The sequence below is a fragment of the Diadema antillarum genome, unplaced genomic scaffold (assembly GCF_040938485.1).
Source record: "Diadema antillarum isolate AM-2024a unplaced genomic scaffold, OU_Dant_1.0 scf00000098, whole genome shotgun sequence".
In the NCBI taxonomy this organism is placed as follows: Eukaryota; Metazoa; Echinodermata; class Echinoidea; order Diadematoida; family Diadematidae; genus Diadema; species Diadema antillarum.
In genome coordinates this window covers 1,664,768-1,692,701 of record NW_027270987.1, presented here as the reverse complement: position 1 = coordinate 1,692,701, position 27,934 = coordinate 1,664,768, and the positions used below count along the sequence as shown (strand labels likewise).

The 27,934-nt window shown below is 38.3% G+C and overlaps 1 protein-coding gene across 1 annotated transcript in view; it reads right to left on the bottom strand.

Moving 5' to 3' along the window:
• Positions 1 to 27,934, bottom strand: part of LOC139718686 (dynein axonemal heavy chain 3-like) — a 128,546-nt gene that overhangs the window by 83,175 nt on the left and 17,437 nt on the right. The window contains exons 5-13 of the mRNA XM_071630143.1: positions 15,027 to 15,439; positions 14,137 to 14,275; positions 13,171 to 13,312; positions 8,138 to 8,373; positions 5,621 to 5,816; positions 4,697 to 4,900; positions 2,848 to 3,101; positions 1,848 to 2,052; positions 217 to 420 (exon numbers count right to left, since the gene is read on the bottom strand). Coding sequence (XP_071486244.1) covers positions 217 to 420; positions 1,848 to 2,052; positions 2,848 to 3,101; positions 4,697 to 4,900; positions 5,621 to 5,816; positions 8,138 to 8,373; positions 13,171 to 13,312; positions 14,137 to 14,275; positions 15,027 to 15,439 — 1,993 coding nt within the window. The remainder of the gene's footprint in view (positions 1 to 216; positions 421 to 1,847; positions 2,053 to 2,847; positions 3,102 to 4,696; positions 4,901 to 5,620; positions 5,817 to 8,137; positions 8,374 to 13,170; positions 13,313 to 14,136; positions 14,276 to 15,026; positions 15,440 to 27,934) is intronic.

Below are 27,934 nucleotides of genomic sequence, written 5' to 3'. Positions count from 1 at the left end.
CTACCAAAAATGTTCGAGATAAACACAATTTCCTGCCCATTTTATGATACCAAATTTTAGCATAATGTAAAAGAAGACCCGCTCTTTCAGAAAATATGAAAAAGTCAAGTTCGGCTAGGTTGACCCATTTCACATATTTTCAGTCCTCATGCAAAATTAGTGTTTGCGACTTTATGTTCGTTTTGAGGTGCACGGTCACATTTGTTTTGTGCTCACCTTGAGTTGCAACAGCTCCCCTGTTGTCAGCCTATCCACGTATTCCTGCAACTTGACCAGCTGGTGGGTGGTCTCCGAGTGGGTCGTGATCTTGCGGACGATGGCGTCGTACTGACCACAGATTGCACGGTTGAAGACGCGACTCGTGTTGGTGATCTTCGTGATCATGATGTCGGCTAAATCTCTTGACCTCAGAATCAGCCACTGAAGGGGATTAAAAAAAGAGAGAATGTAGGTTATGCAAGTACCATGGAAACAAAAGTATACAAGGACATAACGTCAGCTGAAAACAAGAAGGGCACTATCGTATTCTTAGATTTGAGTGTAAATAAACACACAACCATCACCTTCCATGAAATAAAGAGTTTGTCTAATCAAAAATGGGCAGATTTATTAGCATTATTCCGAATAAAGATTACAAAAAGTGTCCTTGTGGTTTTAATTTGTAACTGAAATTTGTTACTGAAAATGAAAATAATTTCAAATTGACACCATAATGTAGAGGAGATTGAGCTCTAAAACATGAAAGCAATAACACAATACCCCCCCCCCCCAAAAAAAAAAAAAAAAAATGTGATTAAGCCCTCCTGATTCTCAGCCAATGATATATGAATCACCAAGATGGAACAAAGCATGACTTGTGCATACTATCATAATCAATGTCTAATAAAGTACTATGCAATACACATTGCACAACCAGACAATAAACTGGTTGAGGAAGAGAGGTTTGCAGTCTCAGTAACACCGTGTGTGTATGTAGTCCTTGAAAGGACTGCTATTTGGCAAAAGAAGACCCTCAAAAGATGGAGGAATGCAACATAGGGAAGTGTAAGGAAGGCAAAAAGTGACATTCTTCTTTTACAAGGGTCTTCTTTTACCAAACAACAGTTCTTTCAAGGACTATACACACACGATGATACCACAAAACTGCCCTTCCTCATTTACATTACCATGCAAATTTTCAAACAACACACAAAATTTTTAAACAGTTCAGAAAGTAGTCCATTTACTGAATTATTTGAATAATGCAATGACAAAAGGATTTACTAATAATCCATACAATTTGTCAAGGTTAAAGCTAAGGTATATCATTTTTTCCAATATTATTACAGGTTGAACACCAGAAAAATCTGGCAAAGGAAATTGAGAGCCTTAATCAATGCATGGTATGCATGCATAGTGATATTCTCACAACAAATAGGCATTTTACTATCCTACCCAAGTTTCACCTCTTCTAGATCCATTTAGTGTCCTGCCTTCTGTGACCTGCAAAATTTTGTGATCTCAAACTTAGCAGCACAGTGCAACGTCTGAACAGGAATCTATTCAGGGAAGTATTTGATCACATAACAGGCAAACCATCATTTTAAAACATTTTAAAATATGTGTATCATTGGATATGAAAAATAAAACCTTTCAAATCATACCTCCCTTGTTGCATAGCAAGAAATATTCTTAAAGGTGTGATTACAAATATACCCTATTTTCCGATTATTTTCTCTCTTTTTTGGAGGAAGTTTAATCGCAAATATCTCAAATTGGCAAGAATGGAGTTAAGCCGTTTTGTGATGAAACTCCTCATTTATCCCCCAACCCATGACATGTGCTGCATCAAGGGATCCCGCACTCACGCTGTTGATGTTATTACAGTCCAGCTGAAACAGGTGCATGGGAACGGTGAGGGGGAGGAGCGCCACCTCGGCCGCCATCGTCTTCAGCTTCTCGATTTCCCGGATGTAGTCCCTCAAGTGCTGCTCCTTGTTGACGAACTTCTCCACCTGCGCATCCGAGGAGGCCTTGAGGAGGTAGGCATAGGGGGCATACACCGTCTTGTACCTAGGGTGGAGGAACAAACAGAAAGACAATGTGAATGCGTGCTATATACAATGTTGATGTTTAGTGGATTGTACACTACACTTTTTTAAAGCAGGTCTAGGGTTCAAGCCCAGCTTGTGTCCTAGAACAAGACATTCCCATCGATGATAGTCCTCTGGCCAGTGGTATGAATGGGTGTCTGGAGGGAAACTGAATGTTAATGCAGTTAGATTTAGCAGGAGTGGGCTGGAAAAGTGACGGATCGGTTGAAAAGCTATCAAAGAAGTGAATGGAGGACATTATAAGAGCGGGTGCGTTTTAAATGACAATAGTAACAAGAAGCTGTACAGGATTTTTAATACTGGAGAAATGGTGGAACATTGTGAAAATGATGGAACTGCTCTATATGAAAGACAACTGCTTTGATTACTCAATGAGATGCCACCCTATGGCATTTTTGATAAAATGTTTTCTCATGACAGGTATTTTCAAGGCTTGTTCTAAACTCTATTGATTCTCGATCAACCATAATTACTCGTTTGCATTCTTTTCTCAACGCCACGTAGACTTCAACCACACGCCAGGTGTCACACATAGCATTTTCCTGCCAACATTCACACAGTTAAATATTGTGTGCTCTTTCATTTCCATAACCAAAACGTGTAACATACTTGTAAAGCAATCACACACTGAAAAAAAACAAACATATCTCCCTTAACCCTCGGCATGCCACAGTAATTTCCTGCCCATAGGTATTTGTGTGAAATTTGATCACATCTCATTCATTGACACAGAAAGGGTTACAGACACCAGTACCTGACAGGGCCGTGATAGTTGTGGTAGATGATGTCCCTCAGCTTCACCTTTGCCGTCTCCACCACCACCTCCTCCTCCCTCACCGTGGCGATGTGGGTCACGCCCAGGGCCTCAACCCGGTGGAAGAGCTGGTTCTCCACCCGCACCAGCTCCTTGGCCCCATTGACCATGACCTGAACGCACTGGAAGATGATGTCCACTACCCCATCCACATCGGGGGTGAACTTGCAGGATACTCTCTCCATGTCAGGGCCCTGGAGAAGTGACCAAAAATGATACACCTTGCATATTAACATACAAATAATGTCCATTACATAAGGCATCAGTAAGATTTATCCACCAGATTGTAACTCTGAAATGATCTGAAACACACTTGGCTTTGCCTCAAAGGTTTTAAAGTTCTAAAGTTACAGAGGGTGGATAATTTTACTAAATTCCCGAACAAATAATGTGCAGTATTTGTTTTATTAAATGGTGACTCGCTTTTAATTCCACGGCATCCATTTTCCCAAAATTCCCAGGCCAGAACTAGCTCCAAACTAACTGAATCCTCTGCCTGCAAGAGACAAGATGAACAGGTGAAAAATCTAGAGGGGAAAGCGAAAGACATCGCAGATGGCATCAAGCTGTATTACAGTGGAGGCAAGAGACCAAGGAACGGGGTTGTGATCTGTCTGCAAGAACAGCAGCAAGATCAAGTGATTGATGTGACCAGGAAATCAGACAGGATCATCGGCATGAAACTGGTGACTCCCCAGCAGATATAAAACATCTTGTCTGCTTACGCACTACAGAAGGGCTGGAGTGAGGAATAAAAGGATAGGGTTCTGCTCCCAGCTGTAGGCAGTATCAGATGGCATACCTGCTTCAGAACTGCTCACAGTTCAAATAACTTGGTACGACCATTAACCAAGATAGGGGCTGTTGCAAGGAGGTTGAACTTAGGATCCCTAAGGCATGGACAAATAGCAAGAACTGAGTAGAGAGCTCTATGATAGGAAGATGACATCCCATCTCTAGGTACCCATTGACAAAACAGCAATAAGCCCATCACTGCTATGCGGCAATGAGACTCAGCCTGCCACAGAAGCATTAACCGACAAGGTGAGTGCCTCTAAGATGTACAATGCTAAAATATTGCATGGGAATGAGTCTAGAAGAGCACAGGAGCAATGTAAATGCAACAAATGAGGCTAAAGTGATGCCCATCAAAGATCTCATGGGAAAGTGTAGGCTAGAATGGTATGGTCATGTACAATGTATGCCACCAAGAGAGGGATGAATGAAGACATCAGAAGAGTATTTGAGATGAAAGTAAAAGGAAGCAGGAATGTGGAAAGACCAAAAAAGAGGTGGTCTGACATTTTTAATTCTTGACTTACTCTGGCTTGATCTGGACAAGGGAGCTGTAAACGATAGAAGCAGATGGCACAGTCTGATTTCAACTGACTGTAAACATGGCAAGTGGTATCCAGGAATGTTGGGGGGGGGGGTTTTGTGCATGTGTGTGTTTGTTTTTTTCTTTAAGACTCTCACCTCCAGAATGAAACAGTGTATTATATTCTTAAATTAATCTTCACTGGAGATGTAATTTGTACAGTCTCTACGTGTTTGCAATGACATTTTACTGTCAATGATGGCATAAACCTAACATTCGATCCTCTAATACAGTATGCATGTGCTAATCTGTCTGTCATAACACTTGTGTCAGTGTGTGTGATTCTGTGTGAAACTTACAAGGGAATATGTGATGGCAATCTTCTTGTGATACATTAAGTTCGTGTTGGAAAATATGATAGTCACATACGATGTAGACAACAAAAATTAGAATCATCTTGGTCCTGGTTACCATGGAGATGGTGATGGGCTGAGGCATGACAGGCAGGCTGAGTTCGGTCTGGCCATAGTCGCAGTCGTAGTAGTTACCAGCCTCGTACATCTCAAACCAGCTGACCAGGTCGTGGATGGACTTCTCCACGCAGCTGCGGAGGCAGAGGGACATCAGGGTTGCCACGGAGTTGAAAAAGTGCTCCATCTGAGTCATCCTTCCATCCTGCCGGAGCAGAGAGTCAATAAAAGAGGGCGACATTTCAGCACATATATCTTGAATGGCACTTGATGGACCCACTTGGTATATAGTAAATGCAGCGTGGTTGGCATATTCAAAATATGATTTGCAAAATGTTGAAGGGAATAATACAAAACTAGGGAATATGTTTTTTGCAAACAAAGCATTTATATTCATCTTAAAGATTACTCTGTTCTATGTTCAGATTCATGTAAAGCAATAGAACAAACTCATACAGACAAAAATTCACATTCATAAGAATTCATAATTCTTACATGTATGTCATCCTATCAATACTCTACAATGATATACATTGTAATTGTCTGATTTAACCTCTGAAAAAAAGAGTAAAGACAGTTTGTCAGAAACAAGGAGAATTTAGAGGTCATGACATCACTGCTTCATCTAGTTTGTATCAGTGTTTGTAAAATTTTTTGTGAAAACATGAGAAAATCTGAAATTCCACAACTGTGTTACTCTTTTTTTTATCAACTTTAACTAAATAAAAAAGTTGTGTGTGTGTGTGTGTGTTTGTTTGGTTGGACATTAATCTACCCCAGTTACGTCAAACATAAAAATGAGTTTCACTGTAGTCCTCACTTTGCATTTTTACTTCTAGTTCAAATGTCATATTCTTGGGAAAACAATATGTCGGTTTTGAATATCAGCCATCTTAAACCTCTCACGTTAATGAAAAATGCCCACCTGATTATGTGGCATCCACACTTCGATGTGATCCCTCTCGTTGTCAATGAGGGCGACACACTCCTCCAACCACTCATTGACCAATACTGCCCTGGTCTGCGACGTCACCCGCTTGACCTCATCCAGGAATGCCTGAGGGGTCAGAGGGACGACGTCCACCATGTGTGCTCGGTCAAGCATCCTCAGGTGGGAGTACCTTGGAGTATCAAGAAATATAATCAAGTTGTAAAGTAATGTCTGGCAAAAACTAACAGTTTCAGGTGATGTAGCCCTCCCTTGCAAAACTGATCTATGTCAATTCAATTTCATCTTTACGTGGCATTCAGCACATGACTCGAGCTGCATTACACTTTAGTCAAAGTCCATGATGTATCTGCTCATTCAATTACTAGCCTTCTTTAATTCCAGTTGGTGACAATACAGAGGTCAATTTTCTATGCTAATGTTACATTGTTTCTATGAATAGAATCTGGAATGAAAACCATAGTGGAAAGTTGATAATCCAACAATTTTAAGTGAAACACTGTTAGACATATGTAATAAACTGTTCTTTAAGTTATTTCACTAGACAACTTAAATCAGGGTATCAATTTTTTATGTGACGGTAAGAATGATGTGATTTTCCTGTGCTGTACATGATGAGCAAGTTGCACTTCACAATAATTTATGAAATTCAATGATGTCCTTTACATTCTGGATTACATGTACAGTTGATAAGCTCAAGTTAAATGCAACAAAATCACAAAACCAGATGAGGCCTATCATCATTAAAAGCTGCCAGTATGGAGACTGGAATATGTGACTTATCATTACAATGCCTACAAACATTCAGCTATAAAAAGTGACTGCAGTGTCAATTTGCAAACTTTCTGCCTAACATCATGTTTCCATCTGAAATACGAATGGAACAATCGTGTGATGTTCACTCTGTGGTTGTAATTGTGTATAATAGTGTTTTGGGTGGGTTTTTTTAAATTCATGTAATTACAAAATAAAAAGCAACACTTTGCATCATTAGCTCTCCTTTCATGGTTTACCAAGACTGTATTGGGGTTAAGGACATTGAGAGATTCTTAGCAATTATCTCCTAAGCATCCCATTGTGGAATGAGTTAGGATACGGATGGGGCCCCAAAACTATCTTTGTCTAAAAATAGCCCTGCACATGCACGCATGACACGAATGAAGAATACAAGTTTTGTCATTCTCGTGGAAAACATAGGTGCAGGTGCATCTGCAAAGCCTTTGATACTACACCAAGGATATTCTTAAGTCTCTCCATCTCACAGAAAGGTCATAGGGGATTATTTTGGAGAGTCCGATAAGTACCTGTGCTAGGCAACACACTCATGGCAACAATGGCACTGAATGTTTTCTCTATTGTTCACATCTTAGACACCCTTTCCCCATCCTTTATTTTTGTTTGTGTGTGTCACATTTCTAGTATATTTCTTCTTTTTTTAATCTCTTTTTTTTTCATATTCTGGCAAAACTCCACTCAAAAGAATTAGCATTATTTTGACAGTCGGTAAACACTACAACTATTAGTTCACGTATGTGGATCGTCTGCACACTTCATCCAATGGCAGCCTTCTATGCATAAATACAAAGCTGTCATGTCACATGCCAGGAGAGGAGAGACATTGTACGGAAGGGAGAAAATCATCAAATACTCAAATTAACAATGTTCTTACCAGTTAAATATTGACAAACTTTTGACATCCAAGAAGTATTGAAATCATGAATGCCAAAAACACTGAAAGCATGTCATCCATATCATCCCTTCATATACAATGTGTGTATATGTAGGAGGGAGAAATAATGACTTGTGGTAGTAGAGAAAGATATGGTTTCCTAGAGACGGAGGATTAAGGCTTGATAGCAGGGAGCATCCTCAAGAATTAGCCCATTACTGGTGTTTGTGGAGACTCTTGTTACACAGCAGCTACCAAGGAATGTACTCCAGAGGAGTAGATGAGGAGGGGACACATGTGTGGTGTCTGGATGTCAAAGTTTATCTATCTACTCAATTGCACTCAGTCATACACTCAGATACTGTAAAACCAGAAATATCTGTGGCATGAAACTTTCATAAATTGGATAGAGCAAAGAGATTCTTATTTCCTCAGCATGAAATTTTTCGTGAATTGCCACTGGCATACAATGCATTGTGGAAAAAAAACCACTTTTGCGTTCATATTACTTTCACAAATCTAGGCTCCTCATGAAATTCGCAAAAGTTTCATGCAGGCAAAAATTTCCAGTTTTACAGTATGACCATACAAACATACTTATATTTTATGCATAGCAGCAACTAATACAGTGTACATGCAAACAGGATTCCCAGTATGAAAATGTAATTCATATGAGCAGGTAAAATTACCTAGCTTGTTACTAGGTCCTCCTATGAATAAATATGGATAACTCTGAGTGCATAAGTACACCTACCTACTAAAAAAGAAAAGAATAGTTGCCATCATCACCATTAATAGCATCTCATTAAAGGGTATATCCTCACCTTGTCTCCCACCGGTATAGGATGGTGGTCATGATGGAGTGGGTGACGAAGAGCTCGTTCTCCATGAACTCTCGGCTGGCGTCCACGGTCTCGCTCCAAGGATACCACTCCCGGCCGGCTGCGTTGGACAGCTTGACCGGCATGGGGATGCCCAGCCGCTCCTGCTCTACAGCATCCTTGAGGATGTAATCCATGATACCTTTCTTGACGCTCTGCATGTATGCGCTCCTCGCCTCCTGGAGGACGGACATTGGAATGGATCAGAGATAATGAGGGGGAAGCTAGCGACAAGTTTGGTTCCTCTTTTGCTCATTTGTCTGTTGGTTAGTAAGTTCATCTGTGTTTATTTGTCTGTCTCTCTTAAGATTTGTTTGTTAGCCTCAGCCAAGGAAGAAGGTTAAGAGATCATCGGTGTTGGTTTGTCTTGTTTGCAAAATAACTCAGAAAGTTGTGAATGGATTTGAATAAAACTTGCAGGAAAAGTTGATCATGACACGAGGAATAGATGATTAAAATCTTGGTAATAATCTGGGACTTTTTATGGATTTTCAAGGATTTTTTAATCTTTTGGCATATATGGTCAATGAACTTTGGAGTATTTGGGTAATTGGGGTTTGCATACACGCTTGCTCTGCCCGAGCAAGGCGCTGCCTAGCTGGAAGCTGATGATTTATATACAAAAGGCTTCTATGTTGGGATATTGGGCAATTTTCATGAGAGTACAGGTGGAAATGAGCTGCTTGGCAGAGGTCTGTGCCCTCCTAGTGCTTTTCTACTTTGGAAAGTATTCACTTCAGACTAAATCGAAGACTGTAAGATTCACTGTGACAGTTAGTCAAATCAAGTTCTGCATAGTTCATGTTTGGAATCATTTCCACTTTCTCATTTTGTGCGCTTATAAAAACTCATGCATTTCGTATCTTGGTAAATCACTAAATTTGTAAGCATTATCAGAATCATTTCTTGCAGTAAATATAGGGTACTTTGCATTATGTTCATGATTTGCATTATCTATCAAATGACCTTGATCAAAGTATCAATGTGTTGGCAATGTCCTGACATACTCTATATGTAAAACTTTGTCATTACTGATACAGGTAGTAATGAATCCAATTTATAGCCAAAAATGAATGGCCAGCCAGGGTCAACTTTGTATACCATTTCAGATTTCTGGGTAACAATTGATACTTTCAATGACTATTGAAAAAAGATACAAGATGTTGTGAATGGTTACTCAGAATGGGTCAAAGCAAATTAGCAAAGCAAGAGAGGTAAACCCACAAACACACAACCATACAAAATCTATCATTTAACTGCTCCACCCACAATCTCATTTGTCACTGCCTAGCCAAAACTAGACATGAAATAAACGGGGGTTTACCCCATACTGGTCCACGATCTGATTACCATGTGTGGGTAGAGATAGCAGATACAGATATATCAGAGCTGGTGAGCATCTCTTACTATACTGAAGTGAGAATTTAAAAAAAAAGAAACAAGAACAAAACAAAAGAAAAAGTAAAAGCACGATCCTAAATTGCAAGACGGAGTCGGGAGATATTCAGGTGTATTCATAGCTCTGTGATCTTGTGGGTTTTCTCTCTTTTTGTCCCCGCACAGAAGGGAACCCTCCTGAAACCATACATGTGCCCTAATCGCTCAGTTAAAAGGGGAGCACAACTGTAAAGGAATTTGAGCCATCACTCCCGGGGATTCCAGATTCTCCCCTGCCATTTCTGGAATGAATGAGGACAGTAATTGACTGAAAGAGTTTGTAACTAAATTTGTTTGAATCCAATCTAAACGGTCTACAGACAACCTCTATTGGTAAAGAGGTGTGGGTATGTGTGAGCCATTTTTGGCAGACTAATTTAAAGTAAACAAACTTAAAGAAAGTGGGAATCATGGTACAACAACTCTTTTGGAATCAAGAAAATAAGTTGAAAATCAATCTAATGTCCTAGAAAAGCTATCTGTGGCTACAATGGATTTTCTCTTTTATGACTAAATCACACTGAACACAACTGTGGAGCACATGGCACTGTGAACGAATAAATGAGTCATCCATAGGGGTTACTTTACCTCCTACACTACTATATCTATGCCAGTGAAGTTGCCTCTAAGCAAGTAGAAAATGACACAAACAAGCTCTGGAGCATTAAATTGCTGCATTGTTCATGACAAGGCCATAACATGGACCAAATGAGGCATCTTACACTTGTATAAACACATTGAAGCTGTCACTTGCTCTCATTTCTTTCCACTGCTTGACTTTAGGGCAGCACAAGGAAGTCCACATATAAAAATGCTTCCACCCCATTTTACACATACCCCACCCCAAAAAAAAAAATGAATAAACGAATTAAATGAATGAACACAAATCTGTAAGAGCATTATCACTTGGTCCAAACTGTTGTATGTGCACTATAAGCTGACTTTGGTGTTTCATTTTTGACAGATGATGATTATCAGTAATAAAAAAATATCACTGAAGGTGATTAATACCCCCGCCCCGTGACGACAGTCTTACCCAAGGAATGATCTTTCCTTGATCTTCTGCCATTTAAATGCCGTTACCATGGCAACGCAGCTTCCGACACGTCCGAAAAATATGTCTTGCACATCTTCCCACCAAGACTATTGTGTGTGCCACATTTCATAAGCTTTTGTCAAAAACTGAGGAAGTAGTTCAATCCACAAGATCTTTCCTTGATCTTCCGCCATTAATATGCCGTTAACATGGCAACGCAGCTTCCGACACGTCCAAAAAATATGTCTTGCACATCTTCCCACCAAGACCAATGTGTGTGCCACATTTCATGAGCTTCAGTCGAATACAGAGGAAGTAGTTCAATCCGCACGATCTTTCCTTGATCTTCTGCCATTTATATGCCGTTACCATGGCAACACAGCTTCCGACACGTCCGAGAAATATGTCTTCCACATCTTCCCACCAAGATCAAGGTGTGTGCCACATTTCATAAGCTTTGGTCAAAAAACTGAGGAAGTAGTTAAATCCGCAAGATCTTTCCTTGATCTTCTGCCATTAATATGCCGTTACCATGGCAACGTACTTTCGGGTACTGTCAAAAAATGCGTCTTGCACATCTACAACCAAAGGCACACATCTGTACCAAGTTTCATGGAAATTGGGCAAAAACTGAGAAAGTAGTTTGCAACACAAAATTTTCCATCATTTTGGCTCATAATATGTGAGCTGTTACCATGGCAACATACTTTTTGTCACTGTCAAAAAATGTGTCATGCTGACCTATATCCTAAGACAAACATTCAATATGAATTCCATGAGAATTGGAAGAACACTGATGAAGCAGTTTTGCCATGAAGCATTTTGCCCTATATTTTACCAATAACATGCCGTTACCATGGCAACGCACTTTTTGCCACTGCGGAAATATGTGTCTTGCACATTAACATATTCAGATGAACATCTGTACCTAATTTCCTAAAAATTGATCAAAAACTGTGGGAGGAGTTCGCGAGGCAAGATTTGTACCCATTTTTGCCCATAATATGCCGTTACCATGGCAACGTACTTTTGGGTACTGTCAAAAAATACGTCTTGCACATCTACAACCCAAGGCACACATCTGTGCCAAGTTTTATGGGAATCGGTTGAAAATTGAGGAAGTAGTTCGCGACGCAAGATTTGCAACGGACCGACCGCCCGACTGCCCGACCGCCCGACCGACCGACCGCCCGACCGCCCGACCGCCCGACCGCCCGACCGCCCGACCGTCCGCTGATTCCTATATACCCCCTTCAAACTTCGTTTGGCGGGGGTATAATGACAGAAATCACTGGACTTGAGTAGAAAGACTGACTTAAAGAAGATATGACAGTAGATGGAGCTACAGAAGAAGGGTTCCCAAGATTGGTGTGTGAGAAAGAGTAGATGTCTCTATACAGCAGCATCACCACTCATGGGTGGTACAGGCTTAGAGAAAAGGGAGTAGAAAGGAGAAGATACAGAAGATGAGAAAAGAGGAAGAAGGAGAAGAAAAAAGAAGGAGGAGGAGATCAATAAAGAGCTGAAGAAGCAGATGAAGAAGGAGAAGAAAAGAAATACAAAGAGTAAGGGGAAAAAGAGAAAGATAAGACAATATTGAAAGGAAGGGAGGAAGGAGGGATCAAAATACTAAGATCAGACTCAAATGAATATTTGTTTCAAAAAAGTTTGAGATTACTTTAAATTACATTAGAATAGTGTTATCTGCTTCCTTCATTAAAAAAAAATTGTTAAAGGACAAGTCCACCTTCATATACATAAGGATTGAGAGAATGCAGCAATATAAGTAGAACACATCAGTGAAAGTTTGAGGAAAATTGGACAATCCGTTCAAAAGTTACGAATATCTTAAGTATCTGTGCAGTCACTGCTGGAAGAGAAGACTGCTACAGTATATGATGTCACATGCGTACAACTATATAAGGAAAATAAAAAGAGAATTTCACAAAACTTTACTTCTTGAATAAAGTGCACAGTTCTTCGACTTGCTACTGACGTATGTTAAGGGTAATATTATTCCCCCTGCCTTCTGAAAGAGAGAAGTCGAGTGTTCTTTTGTTATGGGAGAAAAATTGAAATATGTTGAATTTTCTTTATTCTTTCTTTATATCGTTGTACTCATGTGACATCACAAGCTATAGTAGTCTTTTCATCCAGCCGTGACTGTGCAGAAACTTAAAAAATTCATAACTTTTTAACGGATTGTCCGATTTTGCTCAAACTCTCACTGATGTGTTCTACTAATGTTGCTGCATTCACTCAACCCACATGTCTATGAAAGTGAACTTGTCCTTTAAGAAAGATGGCAATCTTGCATCTGAACAAGCCTGCTTTGCAAACAGACCTCCCAACACTAGAGCTCCATGATAGCACAAGGTTGAATGAAAAGGACAGATGAAAGATTGGCAGGATGGATTTAAGGGATCACCATACAGACAGGGGCATGAGATGGCCCAAGAAGAGATGACCAGTGCTGGACCATTGAATGAGATGGTCAGCCTACCTCAGTGACCTCCATAATGCACTTCTTGAGATGGTCAGCTTTCAGTCTGCTCGGGATGAAGTTGTAGACTTCTTTCAGCCACTCCTTGCTCAGGGGCGCCACGGCCGCATCTGATATCGAATGCTCTATAAGGCCGTAGAACCTGCCACCAAAATCAAGACAGAATAGCCATTTTACTTCCCAGTCTAAATTGCTTACAGTACATGGAAAATCAATGCCCAACTTGGAATTTGTCCTTTTCTATTACCATAAAATATTCTTAATTCAGTGAATATCCACAAAAATAAGCAATCAATTCTGTAGATTTTGTATATTTATTCTGTACACATTTATGCCAAAAGCTTGGGTATACTCATTCATTCTATATCAATTATCAGTCATCCCATAATCGTAAAGAATACCTTAAAATGGCTATTTAATGTCAGAGAAGTAGATTAGTGCAAATTTGAGGAAAAAAGCTGAGACAAACAAAAAAAAAGTTATAAAGGTGCTTTAAGGGTTTAGAGAGTGAGGAAAATGGGCAACTCTGTGTGGTGTAGGCATTGAGCACCTCTCCATTCAGTTGGTAAAACAGAAGAAAAAAGAACATTTTCTTGAGAAAAATAAAAATCTTCAAATCTGTTCTTGCATATATTGAAAGTGATATGTGTTTGTGTGTCCTTTATGGATAAGTTCTGTCGGTGCTCAAATATCTAAGAAATATGAAACTAAGTGAAATTGTGTGTACAGAATAAATAGAGAGCTACTCAACATCTACATCACACAGAGTTGCCAATTTGAATTTAATACTCTGTATATTTTTAAAGTTCATAACTTTTTTGTGTGTGTCTGATATCATTTCCAATTTTTTTCACTGATCCACTTCTCTGATTTTTCAGACAAACAAATATATCAGGATAGAATATCATCTATTAAGTTTTGGTCTGTCACTTGGTCAATTACAGGGAACTAAACATGTGAACGCACCTCGTTTTATCTTGTTCCTCCGGCGTGGGAGGCCTTGATAGGCCATGTGTGGAGAAAGTGTACGATGGAAACTCAACACTGAGAACCGCCTCTGTCTCCAAGTCATGCATTCGCATGCACGGTGGCAGGTCAACATCATCTGTTGTGGGGTACACACATTTCAAGGAACTCGGTCACTTTTTCTGACAAGTTTGACCCAGAGAAGAGCTTATGCATGATCCAAGAACTGATGAATGTTAGTATGGCTGCCAAATATGGTGAATACTGATATCTGATCATGCGAAGTGCTGAGGAAGCATTTTTAGAACTAGAATATATTTATGCAGAGTCTATGAAAGCAATGAAATAAATTGTCCAAACTAATCTTCTTTGAATAATCCTTTTAACTTGTCACCTGAATGTTATCATTGTCGATATCACCTTTTAACTCATTTGTGACAACAGCAAATTCTTGAGGCATAACTTCGATAGAGAATACTCAATTATCAAGACTAATTTTCAGAAACAAATGCATGTGCTCAAAGTTTACACATTTTACATTTAACACACACAAAAAAGAATAGCAGTAGATCCTTTAACTATCTCTGGGTTCTTGGGAGCATGCAACTGGCATCAACTTATGTTACATTTTTGACAGCTAATGTAATCTTATTAAAGTTGCATTACTTTCATACTTTCCTTCTGCTAAAATTAGACAGGCTGTCACTGGCATTTACATTTTGTAAACGTTGCTGTATGTGTGGCAATCATGACAACAAGGTTCTTTGTACATTGAAGGTGTCGATAATCAAAAAAAAAAAAAAAAAAAATCTTTCAGCATCACTCTCCCAGACTGGGGATTGATTAAAAACAGATAATGTTTCTCCTTGAATCCATTAAGCAGTGCTTACCGAAACTGTTCTCTGAACTTGTGGTGGTTGCCGATCTCAGATCAAGTTTCGGCACCCCATTAACCAGAATCGGCGATGACTGAACCGCGTTCAACGACCCATGGCCGCTGTCGGCCATGACGCCGTCACTGCCTGCACTGCCATTCAAAGTCGCTCTCATCCCGTGCCGCCCATCCCTGGAGGTGAGTGGTCTGGTCCGTTCGTGCCCATTGACTGCCTGTTCTGTGTGGGCCCTGGGGCTCTCTGGAGGGGTCTTGATAGGGGGGAGTGGGTTGTTTCTACTGGAGGGACTGTTTGAGTGGGACTGCTGGGAAACTGGGGGTACGATAGTTGTGCTATTGCTGTGACTAGACATCTGACTAGGGCTTCTTCTCAGGTCACTGTGGCTAGGAGGTACTGTTCTTGATCTTGGGCTACAAGGCAAGAAAACACATATCCAAAGAAAAGAAGCACATTAAATCAACTGCATCAATTTGTCCTACAGACTCATTCAGTTCAACTTTGTGCGTTCTACCCATAACTTCATCAGTCCAACATGATAAATGCAGCACATTCGCACTTTGGGGAACAAAATTCACTTTGAGAAAAACCAGATGAGTACATTTATTGTCACTTTAAAAAAGTAGTAGATTTATAAAGTCATATGCTTCTAAATCCTTACTTGTGTAAACTGCCCAAATTCATTTACAAAAAAAAAATTCAAAATTCCTTAAATGCAGGTATACTGCAAAATACCATCATATATCCGAATCGGGGAAGACTAAAGTGAAATTTGATCTGAGTAAACAGGTATTAGTAATTCAGTTCACAAGAAAAATGTAGTTTCTTTAATGATTTTCTTTCTAACTTCATGTACATGTAGTTAAGTTTAAAAGGGGAGAGTTAATCCCAATACATACAATGTATGTGGATTCAATGAATGCAGAGATATCAGCAGAACACAATGAGCACAGTTTTATCATCGTTGGCCAAGAAGGCTTCAACAATCTGTGATGTCACAGTGGCAGAATGATATCTGGAAGAAAACATAGAATCCCACAGATCTACATATATTTAGCATGATAAAAGAGCATTCAATTACCCCCTTCAGGAATAATATTAGCCTTTAAATATAATAATAATAATAATAATAATAGTGGCTACTTGTATAGCGCACAGGTCCACTTTTCAGTGCTCATGGCGCTTCAAAAATGAAAAGGTATCATATATTTACATGCATATACATATTCAAACACTTTAACAAATAAGAAAATGATAAACAAAAACAAATATATACCAAATAAAGAATACAACATATACCAATTAAAAATACAATATTGATTCAATATTAATGACATACAGCAATTACAGTCCTCAGTATGAAAGGAACAGATAAGTTTTAAGTTTGGATTTGAATGACTCTGTCGATGACAGTTCCCTTAACTGAAGAGGCAACTGATTCCACAATTTTGGTCCCATAACGGAAAAAGCACGATCACCATACCCATGTTTTACTCTGGGTGTTTGGAGTAAGAATGCATCTGATGATGAACGTAGCCTTCGTGTCGGATTGTATTTTTGAACAGAATTACTTATGTATATTGGGGAAAAAGAATGAACTGAATGATGTACTAATAACAGAATCTTGAAAATAATCCTTTTTTCTACAGGTAACCAATGTAAGGAACGGAGAACTGGTGACATGGAATCAAACTTATTAGTAAAAGTTAACAAACGGGCAGCAGAATTTTGCAACCGTTGAAGTTTTGTGACATCTTTTTTTGAAAGATTACACAACAATGAATTCGAAAAATCCAACCGAGAAGAAATCAAAGCATGAATAAGTATCTCAGCTGCAGATTTAGACAAATATTTCCTTACGAAACTTAAATTACGCAACTGATATCGAACATTCCGCTGAATATGAGTTACATGACTTCGAAATGACATTTCCTGATCAAATATGACACCTAAATTACGGGCTGTTTTCGACGGAGTAATGCAAGTGCTATCGATGTTGACATGACATGACTGATAATCAACTTTGCTTAACATATGCTTTGATCCCAATAACAGAAACTCAGATTTATCATCATTTAGTTTAAGGCCATTGGATGTAAGCCAGATTTTCAGATCTTGCAAACATGCTTCGAGTTTTGCAATGGCGGATGACAATGAAGACACAGTGGGTTTAAAAGACAAATATAGGGGGCGCTGTGGCATAGTGGATAAGACTCCCGACTCCCGAACGGAGGACCGTGAGTTCGAATCCCGCCCAGTGCTTACATCCTTGGACAAGGTGTTTTTACCCACAATGTCCCTCTCGACCCAGGTGTATAAATGGGTACCTGGCAACGCTAGGGTAATAATAATAGCAGGGCCCTCTGGTAGAGCAGTGGCAACACTGAAGAGGCTACCCTGGGTAAATAAGACCTTATTATTATATAGTTGTATATCATCCGCATAACAATGATAACTAATACAATGCTTGCGAAATACTTCACTAATTGGTTGCATATGTCGGCAACAAGGGGAGGAAATGTAAACACCTTTCAGAGACGAATAATGATTTGAATTCACACACACATGCATGCACACACACACTGCATGCTTGTAGTAAATTGAGCTTTAATGCATTTCTCTTAAATACACATGAATCTGTACTGAAGATTTTTTAAACCCTTTCTGTGCCAGGGACTTTAGACAGTGTGAACGCTATGGAGTTTTACGTGCTAATGAGCACTCAAGGCACACAAAGGATTAATCGTGGAGACAACGAACAATCACTTCAAACTACAACCTGCCACCTTCAAAGGCAAACAGGCAAGTTGTACTTAAAGGGCATCATATCTTCGGGGTATGATCTAGGGAGGGGATCGTTAAAAGGTTCCACCTAATTGCATTCTATGATGCCGCATCATTATCATGACTTCTTCAAGGTGCTTTAAACTCATAACTTGTCTGGAGATTCCTAATTGAAAATCTTTTGAGGTTTCTAGTTCCACTCAAATAATTATATAGAAACCCTTAACACTGAGTACACTATACTCCAAAACTAATGCTTACATCCTAGTTGCCTATATATACTCCAATATTATGTGCTCTCTCAATGTACATGAAGATGTGCCCTATTATTTTCTTTGATTAATACAGCAAAGATATTTGAATTGATTGAAAAAAAGGGTGACATGTAAAATTTCCACACAAGTTCTTAAAGTATGAAAATAAGAACTACCTGAATGATAATAATGATGATGATCACATCATCATCATCATCAGAACCTGCATATTTAGATCAGCAGCCACTATTTCCCTCTGTTTCTCTCATTAAAGGACAAGTCCACCTTCATATACATAAAGATTGAGAGAATGCAGCAATATTAGTAGAACACATCAGTGAATGTTTGAGGAAAATTGGACAATCCGTTCAAAAGTAACGAATATTTTAAGTATCTGCGCAGTCACTGCTGGAAGAGAAGACTACTACGGTGTATGATGTCACATGCGTACAACTATATAAGCAAAATAATAAGAGAATTTCACGAAACTTTACTTTTTGAATAAAGTGCAAATTTCTTCGACTTGCTACTGACGTATGTCAAGGGTAATATTATTCCCCCTGCCTTCTGAAAGAGAGAAGTCGAGTGTTCTTTTGTTATGCGAGAAAAATCGAAATATGTTGAATTTTCTTTATTCTTTCTTTATATCGTTGTACTCATGTGACATCACAAGCTATAGTAGTCTTTTCATCCAGCCATGTCTGAGCAGAAACTTCAAAAATTCATAACTTTTTAACGGATTGTCCGATTTTGCTCAAACTCTCACTGATGTGTTCTACTAATATTGCTGCATTCACTCAACCCACATGTCTTTGAAGGTGAACTTGTCCTTTAACTGTGAATGTTCTGTAATCATACATGTACTTTTACTCTGTACACATGGCACTATTATTGATGTAATCAGCGGATTTACTGTTATGCTTTCTTTTGGTTTGCAATAAAACCAAATTGAATCGAATTGAAAAATTGAATTAAAATGAATTAATCATTTAGAAGACAACAACATGACCAATAAAAGATATGTACTTGGTCAGCATTAATGTAACAACGACAAAGAAAATCTCCTTTGCAATATATGTAAAAGTGATTGATGATGGTGTTATCGTAAACTGGGTCACTGTTTTGTTTTTTTTTTCACTTTTGCCAAGGGCACTGTCTGAGCTAAAAGTAGAATGCAAATAACATGGCATCATCTTGGGAGGGCATCTTAAGAGGGGGGCACCTTAACAAGTTTTTGGCACCCCCTTAGGTCAGAACGGAGGCCAGAACTAAATAGCTAGCAAACAGAGACAACGCTTGAGACATCTTAGCCCAACACCCTGGTCCCATCCTCTTGTTTTCATCATTCATAACTAACAGCAGCACCCTCCATTTGACTCTCCATGTCCTCTCCAGCCCCCCCCCCCCCACCCCCGTTAGAGTGGTGGTGGTGTCATTCCCAGCTCTCAGTCTTAACTTTCTCATTATCATTGACAACTTTGCATACAATGTCAATGACGTTTTGGAGCTTTGAACGTGAGAGGGGTTTATAAAGAGTACCTATGCAGAAAAAAAAACTTTGCTCTTGGCATGTACAATGATGTCAGGGTCCATGACATTTGCTCCTGCGACAATTGCTCCCATGAAATTTCTGCACGCCAAGCCAAACACGAATTCTACCCACAAACATGAATAACCCTAGACCCTAATGCTAATCCTCACATCGAACTAAACCTAAAATTCTATCACAACCCTAACCCTAGGACCTTAATGAAAACCAGACCTGAGCACTTGTTGCAGGAGCAAATGCCATGTCACCATGTTGGATTATGTACCACTTATTAAAAAACAAAAACAAACATATGTATATTACATCCATTTTTGTCTACAAAATTCTCAATAACTCCATAAAAGGGACAATATTTGTGCAATCTTTCGCCATGTTGATGCTTTGTATAAAAAAAAAATAATACACTGCTCAGTGCAATGGATGTATCATAGAGCAATTGATTGCTAGCACCTTTATGCATGTCTAATAATATAGCCAGTCTATACCCACTATATATGTTGTACATATAAGTGCATGTGTGCATCCAGCAGTGGATAAGACAGTTTAGAAGCAATAAGTATCAAACATACACATATCAGTAAAATACTTTAAAAAAAAACTGAATCTAGCTGAATAGTTTTCACATCATTTCCATGCACTTCCAAAGGGACTAATATTTGTTGACATTAACAAAAGTACAGTTGATATGATACCTCTCAGTTACATTAAACACATATAGATATTCTGTGTTAAAACACATTAGATGGGCATTTCCACGGTAACTCATGTTACATTTTGAACTCAAAATTAGGTCGTTGAGATCAATATCCTTAAAACCTAATTATTGATATGAGTTACTATATGTGAATGAGTATCATGCACCTCCATCCTACCTCACAGCAACATTACATCCACAGACTCTTATGAGAACTATGAGAAAAAACACTGCAAATGTCGGTAACTCACGTTACATAATTTGGACATGCAAAAATTTGGCATGTCTTATATTCAAAAGTTTCCTCAAACAAGAAACAGAGAGACTTTAAAGTCATTGTGTCAAAGTCATGGACTAACAACATACATCACCGAGTATGGTAAAAATTCAAATTGTCTTACATTCTCCAGGTATCGTCATGTGAAGCGGTAACTCACGTTACGGTAACTCACGTTACAGTTTGTCCACATGATCACAAGACAATTTTTTGTCTTAATAATCCAAAGAAAACTTACCAAGACAACTTTTTTTCACAAACAAACTCCATGAATAAAGAATCTAAATTGATTTGAACATTGATCTGACAGTAATTAATCACATTTTATCCCTGAGATTACCAAAAGGCAGGAAACTTTACTTTTAGAATACCAACTTGAAGATAAATTTCATTTTTGATTGAGTCGTTTTCCAAGTTTTCATTTGTACTGAGACAAAAATTGTATTCAACAAAATGATGTGAAACAGAGTCTATTTCATTAAATTACACTCTTTTCCAGTTAACAAATGCATCAGAAATTGAGGATTTAATTGAGAATTTGATTTGATTGTTTTTTTATTTTACTAGATTTAGATGGATTTCAGGCTATCTACAATGTAGATAAAACAAGTCATCCATAAACTATTCCATTTAATACACTGAGTCACGAGACTAGACATCTGTACATGTAGTCTGTGGAGAGTTTAAAGGTTCAGAAATGAATATTTCAATAAATCTTTTAACTTTTAAACAATGCAATTTATATTCCAATTATTTGATAATTGTTTGAATTACTCAATAATCAATTGTTTGTATGTTTGATTTGTTTACACATTCTTATACTAAACTGGTACAGAAATTAGACTTGAATTACAGAAACTGCAGATAAATTTTAGTTATCTGCTACCAGTATTGATCAGTTTAATAAAACATGTTCATAAATGTTTAAGCCTTAAAAAACAATGGCTTTGGTCTATGAAATGTCAAGTAGCCATTATTTAAATTGTACATACATGTAAAAAGTATACCAGTATTTTCTAGAGTAATCAAGCAGACTGAAGCAGTAAATCCCAATGAAAAACATGAATAGTAAATATTTTGTGATCAGGAGGGTAACTATTAATATCACAAAATGTTGATAGTTTGCTTTAAGGTACATGACTGTCCAGCTCTTAAAGAAAATGTCTGATAATGAGGTTCACATTCAACAAGTTTTTGGTAATAGATCAGCATGTAAAGTAAATTATATAGTAAACATGGAAAAGTTTCATCGTAGGATTTTGCAACAATATAGCTAAAACCTCAGAGTAGAATAGTATAAAACACATAAGCGTGTCAAATTCACAATGTTCAGTTCTCAAAAATCTCAGAAAAAACAGCAGGAAGCGAGCTCCAATCTTAAAATTCTGTTCATACATGTAAATGTTTCAGCCTCATAAACAATGGCTTTGGTCTATACAGGTAGGTAATAAACTATGAAATGTCAAATAGTAATCACTTGAATTACAAAAACAAGAACTTTTCAAGAGTAATCATGCAGTGGTTATCCCAATCAGGAGGCTATTAATAGTTATCACAAAATTTTGAAAATTTGCTGGAACAAGGTCCATGCAGCTTTATAAGAAATGTCTTTTAACAACTTTCGTAACAGATCAGTATACATGCACTGTAATATTAAAAAGTAAATATATGGAACCTGTTGAAGCACATGTGATGAACATGTGTAATTAATACATTGTACATGTAGACCAGTTGGTTTGGTGATAGAGAGAGACCAAGAGAATGACAATCTACTGGAAATAGAATCTTAATACAAGAGTTCAGTAATCATGTACTCATTGGTTACTTACAATCACAACCTTCATATCATTTCTTGGTATTAAAGAAAAATCATGTCGGTAACTCACGTTACATTTTGGTAACTCACGTTACATGGTAACTCACGTTACAATTTTAAGACCTCTGTTGTGAGAATTTGAAGCAAAGACTATAAGTCCCATCATATTTCTTGGATGTGTGCTGCATAGTTATTTGATAATCCAAAATACCATGTCTCAGTTGGGCATAGTAAAATTGCTAGGTTAAAAAGTTCATGTTTCGGTAACTCACGTTACAGCAGCTTCTCGAGCTATGTAAGAGCATGCTGGTGTCCGAAGTACATATCTTATATCGAGGTCTCCACTTTATTTACTGCTAGATTAATATATTTTTGATTTGTAAAACCAAACAAAGTTTGATTTGAGCTTCAAATATAAAAAATAATCACAAAGAGCAACAAAAATGCATCTTTAGGGATTTTTAGGTCAAAAAATGCTTTCTGGTTTCAAAAGGTATAAAAATGCACAAAAGGGAACTTTTCTTAAAGGTAAAGTTGGTTTCACACACTTCAAACTATGGCTAACAAAGTAAGATTATCAGTTGTCCTGAAATATGTGGGTAAAATTTTGGTGGTCATGTCGCACAACTCACGGAAATGCCCAGATGAATCTCTGTGATACTTTCTCATTGCCTTGTGGGAGAAAAATAACTACGGTGATAGAAATTGATCTTCAATAAAACATTTCAGCTTTAAAACTGATCGTGTGGCTGTTTTGGGAGATGCCAGTAAACTTGTGGACAACACACTTTGCAGCTTGGTGCTGCTACTTGTACACACTGGTCTGGTAATCAATGGTATGTTTGCCTGTTGTGTTGTTAGATCATGAACCCTAATCAAATGGACAAGATCTATGTTTTACAACAGCCATTACATGCCATTTCAGCAAGGGCACTGGGTTTGCACAGGCCACCTTATCGTGCTGATTCGCCCTTCGGTAGCTGTTGATAGTTCATGTTTGATAGTGGTCGTCATGAGGAGCGTAAACATGAAGGCAAATACCCCTTTGTCAAACTACGACCTTACATCGTAAAATGTATTTACCAAGTAGACTGATGGGTACATTATGTCCCTTCGCTGTGACCAAATTCTCTCATTCGAGTTTTCTCCCGTCATAGAAATGGACCATGCAGTACGGTATGAAGTCTATAGTTTGCAATGCAGTGACAAGGCCACAATGCAAAATGCAATTTCGATCAACCACTGATGTGCAAACACAGTTTTCATTCATTACATATTCGCGGTAGTTGAGATAAAATGTGAAATGTCTAAAGTCCGCATAAAATTCCTGGTAAATTAAACCTTCAAGATGCACAGACTTTGTAATTCTTTTGGATTTACCTATCTTCACTTCTGCACTTACATGCATTTGTCTGCCAAAAAATGGGCAACAATTTTTGGATGATTCAATGGCTTAAAATTCACAAAGCACATTCTAGCACATAATCCTTGGTCCTTTCAGAATACCAAAATCCTGAAATAAGATTACAATCACCTATTTTGTTGTCTAGGGTAACTTGTCAGAGATCGGATTTTGACTTGGATAAAAATGACCACTGCACAAAAATGGTACCAAAAGTATAGGCCTACAGATGAATGATTATTCTGAAGTAAGTCTTGTGGATTTATACATCTCAGAAGCTCATCTTGGGCCTTATCTTCTCACTTTCTTTCTCATCAGCTGCACTGTCTTTCTCCAGTCACTTTCTGTCATGTGAGTGCTGTGTTTTCATGATTAACAAACAAATCTGGTTAACTCAGTGAGTACTGCTGACAGCTTGTTTGCACACAAACCCCAATGGCATTTTGACATCATGGTGATGAAAAGGTTAAGGCCTAGATCATAGTCTGGAGACACTTCTTGACTTCAAAATGCTGTGCTTGTCTTACTTCAAGCACTGGCCAATTTAATGAGTCACAAATTGCACACATTTCATTTCAAGAGAGAAAAAAAAAATCTTTAACTTTTGAGTTTAGAACTTTTAAGCATCAATACAAAGTGGAGAGAGAATAACATTGAGAGCATGATGGATGATATGGGATTTTCAGTAGCTCTGTGTCTGAATTATCAAGACTACAGCAGTTCAATCCATAACGAACACTCCTAGATCCCATCAGGTTGCTTAGCCCATGCCAACAATGGGAGAGGACTTGTGAGGATGAAGAAGGGTTAACTCTGGCTGGCCGTCAAATGTCTAAGAACCTGTTTAGGATAAGGAAGAGGGCAAATAGCACAAGCTTTTTTTTATTTCTATTTTTGGAGACGGAGAGCTCGAGGGGAAGATTTTCTCTCAATGGGCGTCGGTGGGGTTGAGCAAATATTGGACCCCACTCAGACTCTACCTAACAATCCTCCACTGACCTCCCTGGGCATGGCTCCTAACTGTGAGCAAAGTGAGGCCTGTAAGATGCTCAAAACATCCTCATCTGAAGTCAGTATCCAAATGATGGTGAATCGAAAACATCTTGACCCTCCGCAGATACATGTATATATTCAACAACATGATGCTGGACCAGAGAGGGTTGCCTCGCTCTGCAACTTCTCCACTTTTACCAGAGGGAATTAGTGGGACAACAATAGATGTAGGTTCCTGGATAATGGGTCACCACCAGCACGAAGCACAACAAATCATCAATGCACATAATTGTGCCAAAACTTCAATGGGGACTTTCTCTACAAGATATTCATATCAATAGGGCTTGGGCAAGTGATGATTTACAAAATCTAGAAATGAGCTGGAAAACATCTACTTTTCTACCAAAGTGGTGTTTTTACAAATCTAGAGGAAGACGTAAGATTCTTCCAGTTACAAGTGTAATATATCAATGTTTAATGCGTCCACTAGATTTCTTTCAATTCTACTTGTTCCTTACTTTTGATGTTTTGTGTTGATCATCAACTCAACAGAAGTTTGGCCATTATTTGTATTACAAGAAAAGTTGTTAATGGATAAACTTCAGCTAGTCTAATTATTTGTGTGCAATTTTTTGATCATTTGAATATCACCTGGTATTACACATTTACTTGATAGTTGTGTTGCATTGTATGATATTCTTAAAGAAGTTATGAAAATAATTTGAAATTGATAAAAAATAGAAAATTATTATATTTGTAAGTCAGAAAGATGATATTCATCCTAAACAAGATTCATCATTGACAGCAGCCAGTACTGTTTCTATCACAAAACACTCCTAACATCTTGCTTCATTTTCTCTGCTCATTATACAAAGCCCACGTGAAACTAATTTGTTTTCATGGTAACAAGGCTTGAGAGCCTTTAATTACCCTATTTCATGACCAGACGGCATTTGATTTACATGATCATCATCTCAGCAGAGGCCCCCAAGTTCATATTTCAAAGACAAGACAGTGTTCAGGGTCTCCTCAGAAATTTACAAGTAATTGGCTGGAAATTATCACAACCTTCTAAACGAATCAGGCAGTTGCAGCCCTGCCATCACAATATGATACCCATGGCATTGTCACCATCATCAATATTCGCAGTACGGTACTTTTTTGCCAGCACTGCTGGTGATGTTGTTTGCTCAAGTCATTATTGGACCTTGGCTATCATCCTGTCCCCAAACATGAATGGAACTGAATATTAATCATTAATCAACACAGCTGGAAGACAGGGAGGGCTGAAGGATAAAATCCTGCATACTACGTCAATACTTAAAGACTCGTTGGGAATCTCATTTTGACACGCAAATGAGCTGTCAGGACTGCCGAGAAGTCCACTTTGCCCTGACCACTCGATGCTCTATGGCCCACTTAATTCCTCGTTAATTGATATCAAGACACAAGTGGCAGCGTATTCTTGACTCTTGGTCAGTGTTGGTTTACAGGCAGCCTCAGAAGCGCAAAATACACACTAGGAGTGCTGTACAATGTGTGTCAAAAAAAAAATATGAGTAGATTGTGCAGTAGAGAAAACAACTCACTCTGTACAAGTTTAACTAAACCATTTTGACATTTTACAGCAAGTAATTTGCTACCACTTTGGATAATAATTGTCAATTTAAAGAAAAACTTCTCATTGGAATACTGGAAATTTCCTTTTCTGAAAAGATGACAATGCAGCTACAACCTGGTTGATCACAAATTCTCCTTCATTCACCATAAAACCCTTGCCATGTCAACAAAAAAAAGGTGAAAATCACGCCCTTGCCATGTCAAAAAAAAGGGGAAAATCACTGTTATCTTCACCCAATCAATTCACTTCACCTATAGGTACCTTCACCATAGTATTCAGTCACAAGTGTCGCGTCAAATAGATTCTGTTTTTTTTTTTCTTCTTTTTTTTGTTAGATACTTGCTCCTTCCATACTTTTGTCCGTCTGCACACTGGCGACATTACGAACACTATTTCACAATGTGACTGATAGTTTAAAGTAGCCAAGAGAAAGCACTACAATGATATCAAAAGTTAATCAGAACATAATAATACAAAAGACATTATTCTTTTCCAGTTCTCGACAAAAACAAAATAATTCATTACAGTTTATGATACAAGAAAACTTTAGAGCTCTCTTGTTCCAGGATTGATGGAAATTGCTGATTAATCCTCTACTATCAATTTTGGGTGGTTGTTGTCATTTTTGTTTTTTTGTATGCTTTTTATATCTCTAAGGATCACTGCAAATCTAATGACACAAAATCTGTACACTGATCTCTTGTTCTATGATAGTAATAAGCAAAACTCTTTTTCATATCATATAAGAATCACAAAATTTGGCAGCCCTGAGCTATCTACAGTATATCATCACAGATAACAAGCTAACGTGCAACTTCTTGACAATATCCCACCCCACCCCCTCCCCAACACACACACAAAAAATCTGAATGACTTCTTATCATGAAACAATCATAAAATTTTGCAGCTCAGAGTTATCTACAAACAAAGACATGTCATCAACATGCGACCTGAGTCACAATATCTAAAGGCCGGCGCACAGAGAAATAATTGATTTACGGTATCACAGAAATCACAACGGACAGATACATATCTCTTTCTTCCCGCACAGAGTACAAAAATCAATTGGGAAACATTAGAAAAAGAGAGAGAGGGGAAAAAAAGCAAACCTTACATCCTCAGTGCAGCTAGGATGAAGCTTACATTGTGAAGACTGCACTCTAATGAATTACATCCTACTACTACACTATGCACTTTTGAGGTCTATGAGGTATAAATTACATCAGAAAACATTGTGGTTGTATGCTACACTGACTGTACACCTGACTATACCCTATTTTCACGCTTCCAGGATAATGCAGCTGCAGTGTGCTGTATTCTGAAGGTTTCGGTGGACCCCAGCGTCCATCACAATGGGCCCTCACAGCACAATATTTGCCGTAACTATTTAGCAACCAGGCAAGAAGGCAGCCAGTGCTTCCAAGCCCCATAAAAGACATGGAGCAAGCATCACTGATTGTGCTCAATACAATAGCGATCACTTGCTTCAAATTGAGAAAAGCTATATGAACCCGGACG